The sequence below is a fragment of the Conger conger genome, chromosome 6 (genome assembly GCF_963514075.1).
Source record: "Conger conger chromosome 6, fConCon1.1, whole genome shotgun sequence".
NCBI lineage: Eukaryota > Metazoa > Chordata > Actinopteri > Anguilliformes > Congridae > Conger > Conger conger.
Genome location: NC_083765.1, coordinates 26,176,181 through 26,196,506, shown reverse-complemented (window position 1 = coordinate 26,196,506; position 20,326 = coordinate 26,176,181). Strand labels below are relative to the sequence as shown.

Sequence of the window (20,326 nt, the reverse complement as noted above, 5' to 3'; positions counted from 1 at the left end):
GTGAGGAAGTGTCATGCGTTGGGCTTCCATGGCTGCTTCTGGAGTGGGCTCACTAATCTTTATTGATGATGTAACTAATGACGGTAGCAGCGGGATGAATTCCAAAGTCTACAAAAATATTTTGACTGCAAACTTATGGAGAAATGCATCCAACTACTTGGAGGAACTTCATCATGCAGTAAGACAATGACCCAAAACACACTGCCAACACAACATTGGACTTCATTAGGGAGGAAAAAGTGGAACGTTTTAGACTGGCCAAGTCAATCACCAGAGCTCAACCCAATTGTGCATGCATTTCACCTGCTGAAGAGGAGATTGAAGGGAATCCCCGAAACAACAACAACTGAAAGAGGCTGCAGTAAAAGCCTGGAAAAGCATCACAAATTAATAATGCAAGTTTGGTGATGTGAATGGGTTGCAGGCTTGATGCAGATACTGCAAGTAAGGGATATGCTACCAAATATTGAGTGTGATTCACTTTCTTTTACTTAAATACTTTCTGTTCAATTTTTGTTGCTCATCTAAAAATGGGATGGTCTAATACCAAAGGTGCTATGTTCTAAGTAGTTTAATATATCTAGGGGTGCGTTTGTAAATTCACACTGCTCTGATTTCAGAGTGCTCTGGTTTTAATGTCATAGAGTGCTCTGAAATCAGTTAATTTATGAACAGCCAGTTAAGTCAGCAGGATGACTAGCTGTTGCTAATGTTAGTGATGTTGACAGTAGACACACATTCCCATTTTCATATTTTAAAATTAATTCAAATGAAATACATTTTTAATTACGTTTGTATAAACATGTTTATTACCTGTTTTATTACATGTAGATGTGTGTTGAATAATACTGGCTTGTATTGCAAAAACAAAGGAATTGCCCTTGCTGTTCCAATACTTTTGGATGGGACTGTATATTGTGTCATTCAATCACTCACTGTTTCACTAGAGTATAAAAAATGAGGTAACAAGTATGCAAATCACTTTGTCAACCATCAGAATGGGAAAAGCCAAAGCCAAACAGTTAATTCAGAAGACACAAAGAGGAATTGACCATCACAAGTCAGGTAATGGGTGCAAAAAATACATAAACTGTTAAACATACCGCTTAGCACTAAGGGCAATAATTTAAAAAAGCATAAAACTTATGAATTGCAAATTTGCCCTGAAGACGAAAAATGAACTTTCCCCCATTGACAGTAAGGAAGATGGTGACGGAGATCATAAGTAACCTAGGGATCACAGTTTAAGAGTTGCAGAGATTGGTAGAGTATTGGAAGAGTGGCACGAAGACGGCCCTTATTGAGCACAATTTTAAAAAAAGAATGCAATGGTCAGATAATTTTAGCCAAACACACCAACATCAACATTTTTGGCAGCAAAATTGAATTAATACAAGGAGAAGCACCTCATACCTACTATCAAACATGGCAGTGGGTCATTGATGTTCTGGAGATCTTTTGCTGCCAGTGGTCCAGGGGCACTAATTTAAGATCAATGGTACAATGAATTCAACAAAGTACCAGGAAATCTTGGCAGAAAATTTGGTTGCCTCTTCCAAGCAGCTAAGACTCATAGTTAGATTGTCCAGCAGGACAATGACTCAAAAGATGCATCAAAATCCACACAGAAATGGTAGATAAATAAAAACAACATTGCATGTTCTGCAATGGCTATCTCAGTCTCCAGACTTAAATCCCATGAAAAGAAGAGGGGGGTATGCCAAGGATAACAATGATTATGAAAAGTTTTGCATGGAGGAATGGTAAAAAAAATCCCTCCAAATGTGTTCTCTGAGCTTATCACAAATTATAGGAAAAGGCTCATGGCATGAATGCCCTTTGTTTATTTAGAATGTCTCTGGAGGAATTATCCATGCATACTTCTACAAAAGTACTTGTACATAGGAATTCTATTATCTGTGTTTTGTATAGGCTCTCCGGAATACAAGAAGCCCACGTACGAGACTGGACTCATATAACTCGTTTTCGACTAGTGCAAGGTTATGCTCTGTTCTGTTCTAGTCTCTGGTTTTTACCTGTGTCCCACGCCCCTGACAAATCTGTTTGCACAGTAAATGCGTGATCCCCCATCCACAAAAAAAAACAGTAACTTCAGCTCAGCCTAGTACCGGCTTGTGGTGTGGTATGGTATTGAAGTAACGGCTGAGAAGCGTTTTAGCAAATAACATTATGTGTCATTATGTGCGTTTTTTTTGTTTTTTGTTTTGCCTGAGTAACGAAACCTTCTGCTATTTTGCGATGTCTACGTCTAGGACTTCCTTTGGAGGATTTCCAAGGAATCTCTCGTTGCTCGAGCTGCTCATATAAATATTCTGAGGAAGACCATGAATACATCTTTGTCTCCAATATTGAGAGCATTTTCATTGAAGTAACCCCATTTTATATCACTGAGCATCTAAATGCATTCTAAATATTTTATTAGTATTCAGTATGCTTATAAATAAGGAGCAAGCCTGCTTTTGCAAAATAAATAGCATGTGGAATGTGTTTGACGTGTTGATGAGGGTTAGGTATTTGACAAACTTCAATCAATGGGCCTCAATCAATATATTGGTATACAATATATTGCTGTAATGATTATTGTACTTTTACAATGTTCTCCACTTGTTGCTGTATGAGGAACGCACAAGGAGAGGGTGACAGCTGGGGCAAACACTTTTTTGGGGGGCTTCCGGGGTTGCAGCCCAGAATCTTTTTCAACTGTTCTAGTTGTGTGCAGAGTTGTTTGCTGACTTCCAGACTGACTGATAAAAACAAGCACCGATTGACATTGCAGACAACCAATGAGTTTAACTGTGGACGGGCTGTCAGACTACTGCCGACCTCCAAGATTCAAGCAGACTCCACTCCGGAAGTTATGCTGCATTCCATTTACCATTCTATTTATGATGTGTGCCTCCATGGGCACTGCCATTATTGTGTGACGTCAGACAACTGCTTCTTGTGAAGTTGGGGTAGATGGATTTGCCCCGAGTTCACAAGTAAGACTTTGAGTGCACTTTTCCAGGTAGGCGGTAGGAAAAACTCGACTTCCGAGTTGTCTGGAACGCAGCATTAGCTATGATATTGTGGTATTGATGATCGAAGCAGGTGCTTCATTACACCAAAAAGGTTTAAAAAACGTATTTGACATTTCATAAAAGTAAGTGTCAATTGTGAGGGACTAAGTTAATTAACATTCCGTTACAAAGACAGAATGAGGCTATCGTTAGCGTTGTCTGTTGCAGCTAGCTTATAACGTTACCTAATAACTTCACAGCATTCTACTAAGTACTATGTAACTAAAATGAACATTAGCAATGTAATGTATTTAACTACGTAAGGTAAAAAAAAAAATTGGGGACCCTTGTGAACCACTGCTGTGGATTGTGCAAGCACTAAATGACAAAATGAATTTACCTGCTACATTAACCAGATAGGTCTAAATTAGTTTAATAGGCAATCTGAAATTGTTTGAGGTTATAGAGCTCACATTTTATGGTTGTTAAAACATTTGGTTAAATACAATGTGGTAAAAATATCATGTGTTTTAATAATGTGTGTTTGCACCCACTGCATTATGCAGACTCCCCAACGTATTTCCCCTCCTTAAAATCTTCATCTGGCGAAAACAAAGCTATCATTCTATAAATTAGAAATAGTCCTTAAATTCTTACAAACGACAGAATTTATAAGATTGTTTCATGAATATGTGAAAAGTGTAAAAGGAACTATTATTTAATGTATGCATAGATGACATGAGTTAAAAGGATATTTCGAGAGTTTGTTACATAATTTGGAGAAAAATGAGATGAACAAAAAACTTACTGTTTAAATGGTAATACAAATAAGTCTTTCAATCCAATCTACTGTCATCAGGCTCCTTGTTTATTATATTTATACATACAGACTGAAAAACAATATAGCAGTTTAACCTGTAGAGGTAAAATGCATGGAATGCCCTTTCCCAGCTCAGCCTCAAATATATTAAAACCTTGGTATGGTATACATTAGTGAGCACAATACAGTATTTTACACATACACTCACAGTGCACTTTATTAGGAACATTTTTACTTTATTACACATACTTATTCATGCCATTATCTAATCAGCAAATTGTGTGGCAGCAGTGCAATGCATACAATCATGTAAATACGGGTCAGGAGCTACAGTTAATGTTCAGATCAACCATCAGAATTGGGAAAAAATGTGATCTAATTACTTTGACTGTGGAATGATTGTTGGTGACAGACAAGGTGGTTTGTATCTCAGAAACTGCTGATCTCCTGGGATTTTCATGCACACTAGTCTCTAGATTTTGCAAAGAATGGAGCAAAAAACAATAAAAAAAATCCAATGAGTAGCAGTTCTGCAGACAGAAACGACTTGTTAAGGAGAGACGTCAGAGGAGAATGGCCAGACTGGTCAGAGCTGACAGGAAGGTGACAGTAACGCAAATAAGCACACTACATTACAACAGTGGTGAGCAGAAGAGTAGCTCTGAACACACAATACATCATAACTCTAAGTGGATAGGCTACAGTAGTAGAAGTCTAATACCCTATAAAGTGCTCACTGAGTGTATAATACACATATATAATATCACTTATTATCCATGTGTCCCTTTGGAGTCTTCAAATGTTTGGAAAACTGCCTAGACATAGCTTTGAAAAAAACAATGCCGAATGCTACTTTTTGGTGATATTGTCATCAAACTTAAAAGTGGATTTGTCTCCATTGTGTTTCTAAGCGTGTTAGGCACTGCTACAATAATATGTATCCACTCTAAACAGAAAATAGTTTCAGTGAGAAGAAAATCTTCCACTTTCACTGTGTTTGAGCTTCTGTAAATTATTAGATTTTGGGTATGTCATTTCCATGCTTATGTTAAGAAAAGGGGTGATATTTAAGGGGTTAAAGTGCACTCAGTGAGCAATGTATTAGGTAGACCTGTACACCACTATGATAGGGTTTTTGGAAAACTGCCTAGACATAGCTTTGAAAAAAACAATGCAGAATGCTAGTTTTTGGTGATATTGTCATCAAACTTAAAAGTGGATTTGTCTCCATTGTGTTTCTAAGCGTGTTAGGCACTGCTACAATAATATGTATGCACTCTAAAACAAAATCTTTTCAGTGAGAAGAAAATATTCCACTTTCACTGTGTTTGAGCTTCTCTTAATTTTATTTGACTCTTGAAAGACAAACCCCAAAGGGTGAGCTTTCTGAAGACACCAGGATTATGGCAATTATGCCTGTAGTCAGAAGGGTTCAAGAATAGTAACCATTAGATTTTGTGTATGTCATTTCCATGCTTATGTTAAGAAAAGGGGTGAAGGTGCACACAGTGAGCAATGTATTAGGTAGATCTGTACACCACCATGATAGGGTTGAAGGGCTATTTAGGCTATCACAAATTGACATTGCAATACTTAAACAACTATTTGGGTAAAGACTTCTACATGCTAAATTTTGTATGACCACATACAGTATACAGTGAACTGTCTCACACATTTCTCACCACATATGTATACACTATTTATCCCTATCTCTGTGCATACATTTGCCATGACATTTGTCAAACCTTCCTATTATTTAACATACATTTTGTATGTGTAATTGCTGCCATATGTGTTCATTGTATGATTTGTATTGAACACATACAAATCTTGATCGCTGGTTAGTTAGAGTTTAGGATGTGACACATATAAACCTCTTTATATTATTAAAATGTAGGTTGGCGAATAACTAGCACAGAGTCACAGGGACATCAAAACTGAGTTTAAAAGCTGGGTGGAGGGGCTGGGTGAAGGTGGCATTGAAGGTGTGCAGGTGGATAGGTCCTTTGGAGGTGATTTTATAGAAGGCCAGGGTACCAGCTGGCCTGTCCAGATACACTCCCACCCTGTATTTGATCTGGGCATGTAAGGTCATTATGAGTGTGTGTGTTTTATTATGAATAGCCACGATCATCTGTGGGTCGCAGCTTATGATCCAGGATTGGTCGTCATTTCCAAGCTCACCAAAGTTGTTGAGTATTTTGTAGGCTACCCCCAGCTCCAAGCTTCCTGGCCCCCACTCCACTTCCCAGTAGTGGCGGTCAGTCAGCGCCTCATTGCACAGCAGTGGTGGAGTGTACTGGTCATCAAAAGCCTTATATTTACGGAGCGCCCCCCTGTTCCCCTCAGAAAGGACCACATTTGAAAGGGCAGTGCTGGGGTCCAGTGTGAGGTGGCAGTCATCTACCGGATCAGGTGACAGTAAATAAAAAAAATCAGAGAGAAAGATAACAGTCGCAAATGCGATAACAGTAACTGAATGAGGTGGAAAATGACCAACAACCCAGCTCACAATAGACATACAGTGTTGGAAAATTTGAAAACCTGTTGTAATAATACATCTTAAATATATATAATTTTGCTACGTTTTTCACTATGCTTATTATTTGTATCTAACAGTGGCAGTTATTGCTCGTTTAAATGTACACCTTTTACACCGCTACATACATTACATCTACTAAGACAATATGTACACCACATATTTTGTGGGACAAAGAATAATAAATGTAACTGGCAGAGAGAAAGAGTCCGAAAATAGGATGAGGAAGAGACATAGGCAAGAAATAAGGGCACTAAACAATGAGGAGTTTTAAGAGGCATCGTTACCCTGAATATCTACCTTGATATGGCACATATTTCAAGCTCAAATTCTGATTGATACTTACATTTGTGCATCCCTGGTTTCATCCTGCACTCTCCACTGTGATCCATACTGCAGGTATAAAAGAAAGAGTGAAGAAAGTGAGAGGATTTGGAAAATTCCAGCGAAGACCAGCTGGGATTTTATGATGATCATAGCTGCTCGGTGGCTGGTCTTAGCTGGTCTTTGGTTGGTCAAAACTGGCCACAATTGGTCTGTGGCTACTCAAAGCTGGTTAAGCTGTTAATGCAATCTGATGACTAAACTGGCTATATGACGATAGGCTCTTGAGAACCTAGCTAAGCTATAAATGTAGACAACACAGCTCAAACCATCTTGACCTGCTTAAATTTCAGCAGGGAAATAAAGAGAAGTATAACAAATGACTGTAACGAAACATTCACACCCAGTATGCTTACATTAGCTTCTCCAGTTTACAGTTGGGGTCCTCCAGTCTAGTAGACAGTGCTTTACCTCCGAAGTCCCCGGGGTGGTTATAGCTCAGATCCAGCTCTTTCAGATGTGAGTTTGAGCACAGAGCTGAAGCCAGGGAATTACAGCCTGCCTCTGTGACTCCACAGGCTGACAGCCTGCAGAGAGGAGACAAGGAGACAAGGGCTTTCACACCTCCCAGATGTAGGGGAATCTCACGACTAAATTCATTGTGTCGTGCGAATAAGCTCATTTCTATGTACCAAAAAAGTATGACATTTGAAAATGTCCTACACAGTACCTTCCTAACCACTTACAAACACTTTAGTAGTATTTATATGAACAAAAACCTTTTACAGTGTGTAGACAATTATTTCAAAAGAGAGGTCAATGAATATAAAATACACCATAGTTTTACTTTTGATGGATATTCATAAGGCAGGCAGTCCTCGCCATTTCTTACCGGGTCACACATCCCTGACAGCAGGAGGCAAGGAATGTTGTGTTCCCAGTACCAACATACATCTGCCTAATAGATTTTTTAATGGAAAAGTTGTATCCTTAATTTCATCATGTCTCACCCCAGTTTCTGCAGTTTACACAGGGGATCCTCCAGTCCAGCAGAGAGCGCTCTCACTCCAGAGTCCAGGAGGTCATTATCTCTCAGATGCAGCTCTCTCAGCTGTGAGTGGGGTGAGCGCAAGACTGAGGCCAGGTCATCACAGCAGTCTTTTGTGAGGCTACAGTCTCCTAGCCTGTGGAGGGAAGGAAATAGCATACATATCTTGAATGCTACATACAGAGAATCCACCACCCCAACCAAAAATGTGCTTGTATATTTGTCCACCATTAATTCATGTTAACAACCACAGTAGTTAATGCAAATTCATGAACCTTATTGTAAAGTGTGACTATATAATTTATTTTACGTAATGAGCTACACATATATTTTTTAAGGTCACGCATGTGGCAATTAAATTATTCAATTATTAATATGCAACAATGGAAGGATTCTGTTGTTTTATTGGATTCTGAGTTCATTGGAATATTTGAAAAGAGGCTTCAGAAGAGTAGCCTTGCAGTGCAGGGAGGCGGGAACTAAAGGCTGCAAAAGAAGTCGTACATTTCTGTGGGCTTTAGGTATGACATATGACTGACCTATAGTCCTTGATGCCCACTAACATGAAGCTATGTGTGAAACAGATGATAACTAAACTGAGTTTCTCCGGAAGCTTTTGCGGTTTGGTAGCTGCAGGAAGCCCTTTGTGCTCCACAGTTTCCACACACCCCAAAGTTTGCAGTCTGCAGTGGGGAGTCCGCAGTCCAGTGCAAAGCAGCTTGCAACCTTTGTCCCCCAGTTTTCTATTGTATCCGAGGTCCAGCTCTCTCAGGAGGGAGGTGGGGGACTGCAAAACCGGGTTCACCAGGGCACACAAGTTTGGGGTGAGATCACAAAACTGCAACCTGCAGACAAGAGACATGCCCACCTGTCAAAAATCTGCAACTTCCAGTCACCCCAAGAACAACACAAAAGATTAGAGTAATTGTTCAAAATTGTAAAATAAGTCATTGTTCCCTTCTTTGTGTCGCAAGCATATCGTATTTAACAGTGAAATATTTCAAATAGGCACATGCATAAAAATAGAGAGAGCAACAGTACTCACAAAGCTTTCAAGGAGTGCTTAAGTACGGGCAGCAGTCTGCGATATCCAGCCTGTGTTGAGTTGTACGTCCTCAGATCAAGCACGTCCACCTGCTTCTCTGACATCAGCAGCACATAGGCCAGTGCTGAGCATTCATCTGGAGAGAGCTTTGCATTGGAGCCTGTCTGCAGGTAACTCTGGATTTCCTTTTCTAAAGAATCGTCATTGAGTTCATTCAGGCAGTGGAAGAGATTGATGGTTCTCTCTGGAGATGGGCTTTTGCTGATCTTCATCTTGATGTATTTGACTGTTTCTGTGACATTCTGCGAGCTGCTTTCTTTGTGTCCCAGCAGTCCTGAAAGAGGTTTGCTGTCAAGCGCAATTCCCAGAAGGAAGCGGAGGAATAGGTCTAGGTGTCCGTTTGGACTCTGTAGGGCCTTGTCCACAGCACTCCTGTGAACTGCAGATAATTTTATCCCACCATCTTGATGGGTATGCATTGACATGTCCAGATTCAATGGGTTTTCTTCATTGGTTGCATACGCAAAGTGCACAAACAAAGCGGCAAGATACTCTTGAATGCTCAGATGCACAAAGCAATATGTTTTATCCTCATACGGCCCTATGTCCTCTTTGAAGATTTCTGTGTACAACCCAGAATACTGTGGAGTTTTACTGACATCAATGCCGGACTCTTGCAGCTCTTGCTCATAAAATATCAGATTGTCCTTTTCCAGATGCTGAAAGGCCAGCTTTCCCAGGTTGACGATGATTTCTTTATCTGCCTCTTGCAATTCCTTTCTCTTTGTTTCCATACTTCTATGGTACTTCTGGTTCTTCATCATAATTTGGTTGAGCAGGAATTGTGTGTACATTCCAGTGAGAGTCTTAGGGATTTGCTCAACTTCATGTTTGCTCAGTAGTCTCTCCAGAACAGTTGCTGAAATCCAGCAGAAGACTGGAATGTGGCACATGATATGGAGACTCCGTGATGACTTTATGTGTGAGATAATTCTGCTGGCCAGGTTCTGATCATTAAACCTCTTCCTGAAGTACTCATCCTTCTGTGGGTCATTGAAGCCTCGCACCTCTGTTACCCTGTGAATACACTCAGGAGGGATCTGATTGGCTGCTGCTGGCCGAGAAGTGATCCAGAGGAGAGAAGAGGTGAGCATATTTCCCTGAATGAGGTTGGTCAGGAGCACGTCCACTGATAATTCCACTGTTTCATCATACCCCGACTCATTGCCATCGAAATTTAAGGGGAGCCGACACTCATCCAGGCCATCAAAGATAAACAACACTCTTCTGCTGTTCAGGTCAACTGTAGTGTGTTTCATATCTGGGTGATAGTGCTGAATAAGTCCCAACAGACTGAACTTTCTGTCCTTCATCAAATTCAGCTCTCGAAAAGGGAGAGGAAATATCAGATCAATGTCTCCATTGGCCTTGCCTTCCACCCAGTCCAAAATGAACTTTTGCACAGAGACCGTTTTGCCAATGCCAGCTATGCCTTTGGTCAGCACTGATCTTCTGACATGGTCCTCTTGTCCAGGCAAGGGCTGGAAGATTCTGTTGCATTCAATCTGCACCTCTTCTGAGTCAATATCGGTTTTGGATACTGACTCGAGGTTCCAAACCTCATGTTCAGTATTAACCTGTCCAAATATACCCTCAGTTATGAAGACTTCAGTGAAGACCTTGTTGAGCAGGGCTGACCGTCCATGCTTGGCCACTCCTTCAAAAATATGTTGACATTTGTTTTTCAGCTTAGCTTTCAACTTCTCTTGGACTGCTCTCAGAGACGCATCTACAATAAGGGCAGAATTATGGTTATTTGGTTGCACGTCATCACTCAGCAGTGTACCAGTAGCTGTAGCTGGCTGTGACCATTGGCCAGTTCATTTACATCTAGTATAGCACAGCAGATTATTCTTGTTAGTACTACCATTTCAAAATTGAATACACACATTACATACGATATATCATGACAATGCATCTACATCTACCTATCAATTAATCCAGCAGCTCAAAATGATGCTGTTGCATTACTCCTAATGTAGTTTTATGGAAACTGATTACTGCAACAACATTCCATGTTTAGATCAGAAATGGTTTTGGATAAAGAAATCGACTGAAACCAATGACTTTGAAATATGAAATAATTAGACTATATTTTCTTTGAATATACTATTTTATCATCATCCTTTCATGTTTTCAGATTCAAGAATATGTATGCAGGCCCTTTTCTTGGCTTATACAATAATGACAACTCATTACTTGTGATTGATTTCACATCATGGTAAGAGTATATACACCTAGGGTGACCATGTGTCCCGCTTCACATTGCACTGCACAGAATTTTGACCCTCTGTCCCAAGCCACACATATTGAGATGATGTCTTGCATTTTGAAGCAAAATAACAAAGGTATTTGTTTCTCCACTTATGCAATACAGTCTTCTGTTCGGTCATGTGTGGTTGTAGCAGTAGATTATTTGATACTTTTTATACAGTCTCCCTCGGCTTGACAAATGTCAACACTGTGAGTAGTGACTGAGCAAATTAATAAGTGACTGAATGTGTGAGTGACTGAATGTGTCAGTGAGGGAAGGAGTGAGTGAATGACTGAGTAAGTGAGACAGGAAGTGTAATGTTAGTAATGAATATTTCTAGGCATGCTTTCTCCATCACGTTCAATGAGAACTTGGTTGTACAGAGATGTTGTAAAAATGTTCGAATGAAACTGTCGACTCACCGTGTTCACTGATTGACTGTCTTGGCCCAGGAGCCCCCCTGTACGGATCTGCATAGAGAGTGTAGAGCACAGACACACACGTCTTGACTCTTACAATAGGCAATGTGTACATTTACAGTTTATTTCTCACTTTCTCTATCTTACTTTCTGTCTCTCTTGTTCTCTGTCTTGCCCCGTCAATGGAGAAAAATCAAATGACTTACTGCTCTTCTGCTGCAGTAATTCAGCCTGCTCATTCAGGTCCATCTTCTTCAGTATGTACAGTGTGACATCCACAGCACCCTCTTTGCCATACTGCTGCAACATTTTGCCTACAGTCTTGGTGCTGCTCGACTCTTCTAAGTGTATCCTTTGAATGGGATTGTACCCCTGTGGTAGTTCATTAATCAGATATGATTGAAATCTCTCCAGCTCACGACTTAAAAGATCATCCAGACTTTCCAGGAGCAGAGAGTGAACAATCTTGAAAAAACAAAACAAATTAATTAATTAATTAATTTGTGGCTAATTGGCCTCGGCTTTCATATTGACCAATAATAACACCTGAAGATGTACAGACAGACACTGGACACATGATTGTGAACCATATTGGATCTTGAACCATACAGTGTTATGAAGTTTGAAATTGTGAATAAGATATTTTCTGTTCTTGGTCATTGTTGACTTTGGCCGATAAATGACCCCACTGTCGGGGAAGCAAGGATTATGCAAACAGTGTTTTAAAACAGCATTTCATGAATTCCGTCCATCAACACCTTTGCTTAAATGTCCCCAGTTTGTTTCTTCCCAAAATAACCTGAAGACAGCCAATCATTGCAAAAAGACCGAGGATGAAATATATAATGCCAGACCAAGGTACAGGACTTATATGTTGACTTCCAATTCAAAGGTCTACTTGGCCACCCCCATTGAGACAGGCACACACACGCATGCAGGCACACACACATCAGATGGCTGACCACACCCCCCTCATTTACATAAGAATACATGCTACTTTTCCAGAATTTGCCTCATTTTAGCCTCTCTTGCCATAGTCCGCAACCACTCTTGAACAACAGCACACAAGGCAATAGCAGATGCTGATTGAGTCAGGTTCTCAGGTTTTGCTTATGTCATTTTGCGGTACAGGTTATACTCAAGTTTTCCACTTCCTGCCAGCGTCCAGTAAGCTGAACTGTGTTCTCATAAAGTAGGGTATGGTAAGAGTATTAGTAAGAGCTGAGAGTGATCTGCATGCTGTGTGTTTTCATTTCCCCATTCTGCCCCCTCTTTCTCTTTTCTGATGTATTTTGGAGGACATCCTAAAAAGCTTCACAACTCACCTCATCCTCCGCTCCATGACCTTCCATCTCTGACTTATTCTGCTGAGAAGTTAGAGAAGACTGCAGTTAGTATTTTTATTCCATTCTGATACAGAATTTTATTCAAACCTGTGGTTGGCTGTTTTTCTCCTGCAATGTGTGAAAAGGAGCTCTGACTGTAAAATATTGATATCAATACAACATGTAAGGAGCTATTTATATTTGTGCTCTTTGCATACACTAGGTAATTTTCACACAAAGTTTTCATGACCCTCTTGTGAAAAGAGCCTGAGTCTCAGTGTGGAGAGAGATATCCCACATGTGACTACATCAAGGCCCAGAGTGCTGCCCTTATTGAGCAGATTTAGAATGTGTGCTGTATCTGAAAGGGTAGAGTCCATAGGGTCCACCGCAAATAGAGACATGGTTTCTTGTTTAAATGGTCATGTGGGAATAATGTTTATTATGTTTTATGACAACACTGTGCAGTATGAAAGCATTATATCTGATTTGAGTGGCAGGTGTAGTTTTCCCCTAACTCACCCTGTCTGTCTGGGACAGGTACTCAGAGAAATGAATCCCCCTGCTTCCAGGATGTCCCTGCTAACAGCTGGAGTGGAAGCGCCTCACCCCCTCAGCATACTGACAATCTGAGAGAAACAAGAGGTCAAAGGTCACTTCACCCCAAATTCCACATCAGTGATGTGGAGCTCAGCAATGATCCAGATATATCATGTTTCACTTGAAATTGAAATATTTTGGAGTTCCTGGACAGCATTTCACAATCCTTATACTGGGGTATCAATGTATATTAATCACAAAAAACTATGTTTGCATTTGCCGTAAGAGACAGGGAATTAAATTGATTGGCCCTAATACTAACATCATCATCTTCAGTGAAATCTGCCATCTGTAAATTCTGCCATCAACTCAGTATTTGCATATTAAGTTACATCTTGCTAGCTACGGAAGCATAAATGAAAATAAAAATGAAAATCAGAAATTACATTTTGTTTTCATTCCATATGCATAAAAACATAATTCAAATGAAATGCAAAAACCCGCTTTGTATTTATTTTCATTTTCAAGTTAATGTACGGACTTTATCTGACAATATTAAAATGTAAATGCAAAGTCAATTTCTTATTAAGTTTCTCATTCTCTATGACAAAACTGTGTTATAATTTAAATGAAAATGAAAAAGCACATTTTAAATCATTATCGCAGACAAAAATAAAATTGGCCCTCATCCTCATTGGCAGATGAGGATGAGGAATAACCTATACTGCAACCAACCGCAGTTTTGGCCACTACGTCTAAAACATAGAATGTATAAAAATACTCAAATACTCACGTCATCCCCCTGCTTACTTCCCTCCACTGACTGCCTGTCATGGCTTGCATCAGATTCAAAACATTGGTGCTAACCTTCCAAGCAGTTAAGGGGTCTGCCCCAACTTACCTCCAAAAAATCATCAGACCCTACACACCTGCCAGACCTCTTCGTTCAGCCTCCACAGGCCGCTTGGCACCTCCACCTCTCTGAACTTTCACCTCACGCTCACGACTACTGTCTGTTCTGGCTCCACGGTGGTGGAATGAACTCCCCTTTGAGGTCAGAACTGTAGAATCTCTTCCCATCTTCAAGTGCAAACTGAAGACGCACCTCTTCAAGCAGCACCTCTCCCTGTCCCTCCCTACCTCCCTGTAAACCTTAATTGTTCTCTTTCTATGATTTACTTGTAAATCAGGATGTTTTAGTTTGGCTAGGTAAGCAGTGTTTGGCTAGTTAAGGGGTTTGTTCATACATCTGCGTGTTGCGTTTAAAATAAATAAATAAATAAATAAATAAATGATCGAATTGGCCCTGGTTCTTATCTTTGTTGTGCAGGTAGCAGTTGAAATTGTACTTCCCTCTTGGGTCTTTCAGCGCACTTATCCCTGGTTATGGGTATGCACTTTGTTGTTTGTCGCTCTGGATAAGAGTGTCTGCCAAATGCGATTAATGTAATGTAATGTAATGTAATGTAATGTAGGAAGTACCAGACCAGCCAACATTAGCTAGCTAAAAAACATTATTATGTAATTCACCAGCAAGTAATGATCTCCAATGAACTCCAGTCTTACGCCCATCACTTACCATGGCTGTGTCCGAAATGGCTCACTATTCACTAACCAGTAAAGTAGATTGGCCATCAGCCATCTTGTTCTCGTGTCCAAATAGTGTCAAAAATCTTTTAAAAAAATTACTCACATTTTGAGAGCTCTAGAAATATCCCACAATGCACTGTAAAATGATGTTGATGACAAATACATTTCCATTGAGCATGATAATAAAGTACAACTACCCTAATATAACCTCATATAGTTACTGTATTCATTATTCAATACACTATTCACCCAGGAAGCGGCACTGTTTATTAGCTAGCTAAAATGCTTTAATGTCTTATAGTTGACAATAACGTTATTTGGAAGGTTACATCCAGTCTATGGACTTTCAGCGTTCTGTAAAATTTTTGGGGATGTGTTGTAGATGTGCAGATAGAATTATGCAGAAAGAAGTTTCTGTTTTTGTGTATTTTGAGCATTTTTATTTTCATGAATAATGATTTACACATGTGTAAAGAACCCCTTACGGATTAGTTGTATTTAATTAACTCATTTTTTATATAAATGTCAGATAGAACCATCTAATTCTCACCTCGTGAAAATGTGTAACTTTACTGCGCAAATTAACCATAATATTGTAATCTTGTTTTTGAAATGTGCTTCCAGGACCACAATTTTTGCTCTTAGTAATAATTATGAATTTTTATACATATTTTAACTTGTGGCAAGCACTTGAAGTATTAACATGATATACACTGTATGGAGCTGCTGTACATGACCTGCTACTAGTATTTCCAATAGCCTTGCTATACAAACAAACCACATTTAGAAAATGAATTTCACTTTCTGTAAAAGTGACATACTCAGACGTAATTTACATGCAAACACATTCTCTTTAAATGGCATGCTTAATAATTTTGTTTGTTTTTGCGGAAAATAGTTGCTTTATGTATGTGAATAAGTAGGATTTCTTATATTGAAAGCATGTTAGATAGACTAGTACAGTCTTTTCCTCTCTAACAGGAAGCTCACTTCCTCCCCATGCAGTGTGACGGTTGTCACGTTTCAGGTCTGTCTCACCATGTTTTATGTTGATTTATGTTTATTCATGTTGTCTTAGTCACGTAGTGTTTTATCATGTATTATGTTGTCTAGGTTCGTCATGTTGTTTAGTTATGTTTCGTTACGATTTATTTTCTTGTCATGTTTAGTTATGTTATCGTACGATTTTATTACCTGGTTATGTTGAGTGATTATCGTCTTAGTTTCGCGTTGTGTTATGTTTCGATGCATGTTTATTGTTTAGTTAACTGGTCGTTGTTATGCATACACTTTTACATGTTTTTCCGCAAACCTTGCGTTCCGCCTTCTCTCTCTCTCTCTCTCTCTCGTTCTGTCCTTCACTCCCCTTATGTTCTATTTGTCTATTTACTAAAACTACTAACGCTAGATCAGGATTGGGTAGAAACTAACAAGACTAATCATGTGTTCATGTTACCTTACGTTTCTCGTGCATGTCATTTACTAATTTACTAATGCTAGGGCAGGATAGGTTTATTACTAACGATTACTAATCTCCTTGTTAAACTTGTCATCCATCGCACCTGTTTTCCATTTCCTTGCTACGCTCTTACTAATTGTCTACACCTGTCTACACCTGCATTTATAGCCCAGTCGCGCAACTGTTCACTGCGAAATTGTCTGCCTCTGTCTTTTCACGCAACTCTTGAGCATTACTTACTGTCTTGATTACACGTTACGATCCACGCCTGTTACTGACCATCGACCATTGATTTCTGTTTTGTGACCTTCGTTTTGTTTTTCGACTACGTCCCCGCCTACCGTTTATGTACTTTTGCCCCGCTGATTGTTTCATGGTTTCGACTCCCGCTTCGCCCACGACTACGCCTCTGCCTGCCGTCCGCCTGTTCATCTGCCCCGCTGACTGCTCTCCTGCTACCGGACCTCCCCGCACGCCTACCGACTACGAGATTGCCTCTTCCCTCGGCACCGTGCTTTTTGTTCGTTTTGTATTTGTTTGGCTGGATCTTCGTGTATGGACTTTGTTTGTATTGACTACGCTCCTGGGACTCGTCCCGAATAAAGCCCTAACGGGACTTTATCTTACTATTGTTTCTGAGTCGTGCATTTTGGGTCCAACCCCCACGCACCCGTCTCAACGGTCTTACAAAAGCAAGCTATTTATTTAAATAGAGAATGAATAAATTGATTAATAATGTTTCCCATTGTGTATAACAGCGCAAGCAACATTTTTTAACTACGTTTTTCTTTTTTCGGAATGCTGAGGGTTAGCATTCATGTTGAAACACACAATGCATTCTGAGAGAACTTGCTACACACAGTACTGTAATGACGAGTGAAGAAATGATTAAGAGTAGAATTCGACTAATCACTACTCAGTGTATGCCTGTGTGATCTTCCCTGTACTTACGACAGCTCTCTTCTGCTCTTTTCTCCTGTCAATTTTTTTAATCCAGTGCTCCGTTCTTCTGCTTACATTTCCTGTTTTTGGCCTCTTGTTTCGTCTCCTCCCCTTTCTGGCTGTACTGAGAGGCCACCAGCTTACTCCACCCACACTGGCAGAGGTCCCACATTCTTCCTTTCTGGAAGGAATGCATATTATATGACCTGTGTGCGTGTGTGTGTTTGTGTGTATGTGTATGTGTGTGCAAAGCTCTCTGCTCCAGAAAATAATTTTAGTGGATTTGAAAATCTTAGTTAAAAAACTAAGCTAAACATAAGCTGAACACAACTTGCTCCAGAAAAAAGCCTAAACCTTAACCCCCCTCCACTACCTCAGGCCTCTGGTTATTGATCTTGTACGCTTTTGACATGAGCCCTTTTCTCCACTGTGATCCACTGCAGCTAAACCTCTCCCTCTCCACCGCAAACTGTGCCATCTCTCACTATGAACTCACACCGCACAGGAAAGATGTGAAAATAGGCAATGAACTGACAATGGAGGGCAGTGGCATATCGGCTCTACTGTATACAGTACTGTGCAGTTTTGGGCAGGTGTGAAAAAATGCTGTGAAGTAATAATGCTTTCAAAAATAGAAATGTTAGTACTTAATTTTTTTATCAATTAACAAAATGCAAAGTGTGTCATAGTTTTCACTGTCTGCTGCTGGAAATTTCTGTATTTACCGCGCTATACCGCTTGCCAGTTTAGTTCAGCAGGAGAAATTACCTCCCGCATGTGGAATGCTGGTGTAATCATGGCCAATTGCAGTCAGCTGCTTGGACAGCTATTTAAGTCTCCTCCTGGCTCTGCTCTGAGCTTTGGTGTTTCAGTTCAGACACATACACAGAGCCGACAGAGCCGACAGACAGAGAGTTTTGAAGACTGAATTGCTTTTAATCTTGAGAAGCATTCAGTTAGAAATGAGAAATTAGAAATAGAGAAGTTTAGGGACCTAGTTTGTTTTCCTTTGGGTTGGTTAGTTCCTGAGAACCTTCCCTATTTTTGTTTCTGGGTTCCACTTCTGTTTTGAAGAACGAGTGGCAGAGTCGGTGCTTAAAGTTTAGCCCGTTCGAGACTGCCGGTAAAAAAAATCTTGTTTTGTTTTTCCTGACCAGTATAGCTCAGGTCAGTTTTTCTTTTGGCGGATTGCCGGGGAGTTTGGTTCCCCTTTTCCATTCTTTCCTCACCTATTTTAGTGGTTATCCAACTTATCGTTGGTAACTTTGTGATCCCTTCCCGGTCGCTCTTGGTCTCCCGCCCCTGCTCCCTTACAAAGTGAGTGAACAGAAGAAAAATCTAAATCAAATCAATATTTGGTGTGATAACCCTTTGCCTTCAAACCAGCATCAATTCTTCTAGGTAAACTTGTACAAAGTCAGGGAATTTGTAGGCATATAATCAGGTGTGTGATTAACCAATTTAATATGTAGGTTCAAACACAATCATTAACTGAAACAGAAACAGCTGTGCAGGAGGGTTAAACCTTGCTGAAGATTTGCTGAAGACAGTTTAGTTAGCTCTGTTGAAGAAGCACAAAGAAACGGGCAAACGGGAAAGACATCATGCTTACTTCCCTTCGCAATCGGAAGATGTCCAGCAGTTTTGGTCAGAATTAATGGTCTCCTCAGTGCTGAGAAATATATGAAATACCATCAGGGAGGCATCTGATTTTTTCACACCTGCCTAAAACTGTTGCATAGTACTGTATGTGTCAATATTTCAATATCCATTACGCTCCAGAATTATTGTCGCCCCTGATAAATCTTCACAAAAAGTGCTTTAAACTAATAATACAGTTGTTGACATATCATTTATTTTCCAACATGCGTAAAGTAGTATGTTTTATTAATGTCTCAATGATATCAACCAAATCTTAATTAAAAATGTATTTCCACAAAAAACAGCTTCCACAATCATCGGCACCCCTGGTTTGCCACCACTGGCAAAGATTACAGCAAAAGTCCAGCCTATAGTTTCTGATCAGGCTAGTGAACACATTTGGATGGATTTTTGGATGGATTCTGTTGAGCCAAAATGTTGAGCCATATGTAGATCATTATCCATTTTATTTATTATATACAGCCTTTTTTCTCAATTGTTATTAAGGGTGCCAATAATTCTGAAGCCCACTGTATACATTTATGTACATATAAACGTTTCCTTCTTTTTTGTACATGCAATTTATGTAGAAAGTGTCCTTTCTTTTGGTGAGTTTGCACTGTTTGACTGGTTCATTGCAGCCCACCCGTGGTAGAACTCTGCACACACGTGAATGCATGTGCAGGAGACAAACAAGCCTTTCAAAGACTGCTCCTGTACTGAGAAAGCAACTGCTTGAATCATCAGGTGTTTAAGTAAGGAGAGGAACATTTGAGCGCACAGAAGTCTGTTTGAAATTATGCCAAGAATGAAGGCAGTCAAAGGCACAGTACGACAGAACCAGTGCAGTGGAACAAGTAAGCAAGGTTCATCGATAGCAATTCATTCACTGGGTGGGTGGTGGTGCCTGACAGATGGGGATCCAGCCCTGGAGAGGTGTGTTCTGGCCAACCTCTAGTATTAACAGCTCCCTTGCCAGTGGTAATGTTCCCCTAGACCAGAGGTCACCAACCCTGGTCCTGGAGAGCTACTGGGTCTGCTGGTTTTCGCTGTTACTCTGCACTTAATTTATCAATTAGAGCAGATGATTACACAGCTAACTCACCTCACCTGGTTACCTGGGTCTCAACAGGGTGCTGATTTTAAGGTGAAAACAAAAACCAGCAGACCCAGTAGCTCTCCAGGACCAGGGTTGGTGACCTCTGCCCTAGACTTTAAACTAGCTCATGTTACCCTACTCTTTAAGAAACCATCCTTAGACTACTCTGATGTTAGGAACTATCAACCAGTGTCACTACTT

At 40.1% G+C, this 20,326-nt stretch overlaps 1 protein-coding gene across 4 annotated transcripts; it reads right to left on the bottom strand.

Moving 5' to 3' along the window:
• Positions 1–3,867: 3,867 nt before the first annotated feature.
• On the bottom strand, positions 3,868–17,458 carry LOC133130862 (NACHT, LRR and PYD domains-containing protein 3-like). 4 transcript variants are annotated; one of them, XM_061245787.1, is made up of 11 exons: positions 17,395–17,458; positions 13,377–13,483; positions 12,855–12,896; positions 11,736–11,994; positions 11,533–11,580; positions 8,797–10,585; positions 8,420–8,596; positions 7,714–7,887; positions 7,120–7,290; positions 6,726–6,772; positions 3,868–6,243 (listed from the first exon to the last, which is right to left on the bottom strand). In XM_061245787.1, the coding sequence occupies exons 3-11, from the start codon at positions 12,879–12,881 to the stop codon at positions 5,750–5,752; spliced, it is 3,186 nt and encodes a 1,061-aa protein (XP_061101771.1). In that variant the 5' UTR covers positions 12,882–12,896; positions 13,377–13,483; positions 17,395–17,458; the 3' UTR covers positions 3,868–5,749. The 4 variants fall into 4 exon arrangements, with proteins under 4 accessions (XP_061101771.1, XP_061101772.1, XP_061101770.1 ...); XM_061245788.1 differs by lacking the exon at positions 17,395–17,458 and adding an exon at positions 14,296–17,003; XM_061245786.1 differs by lacking the exon at positions 17,395–17,458 and having other exon boundaries at positions 13,377–14,252.
• Positions 17,459–20,326: the final 2,868 nt, after the last annotated feature.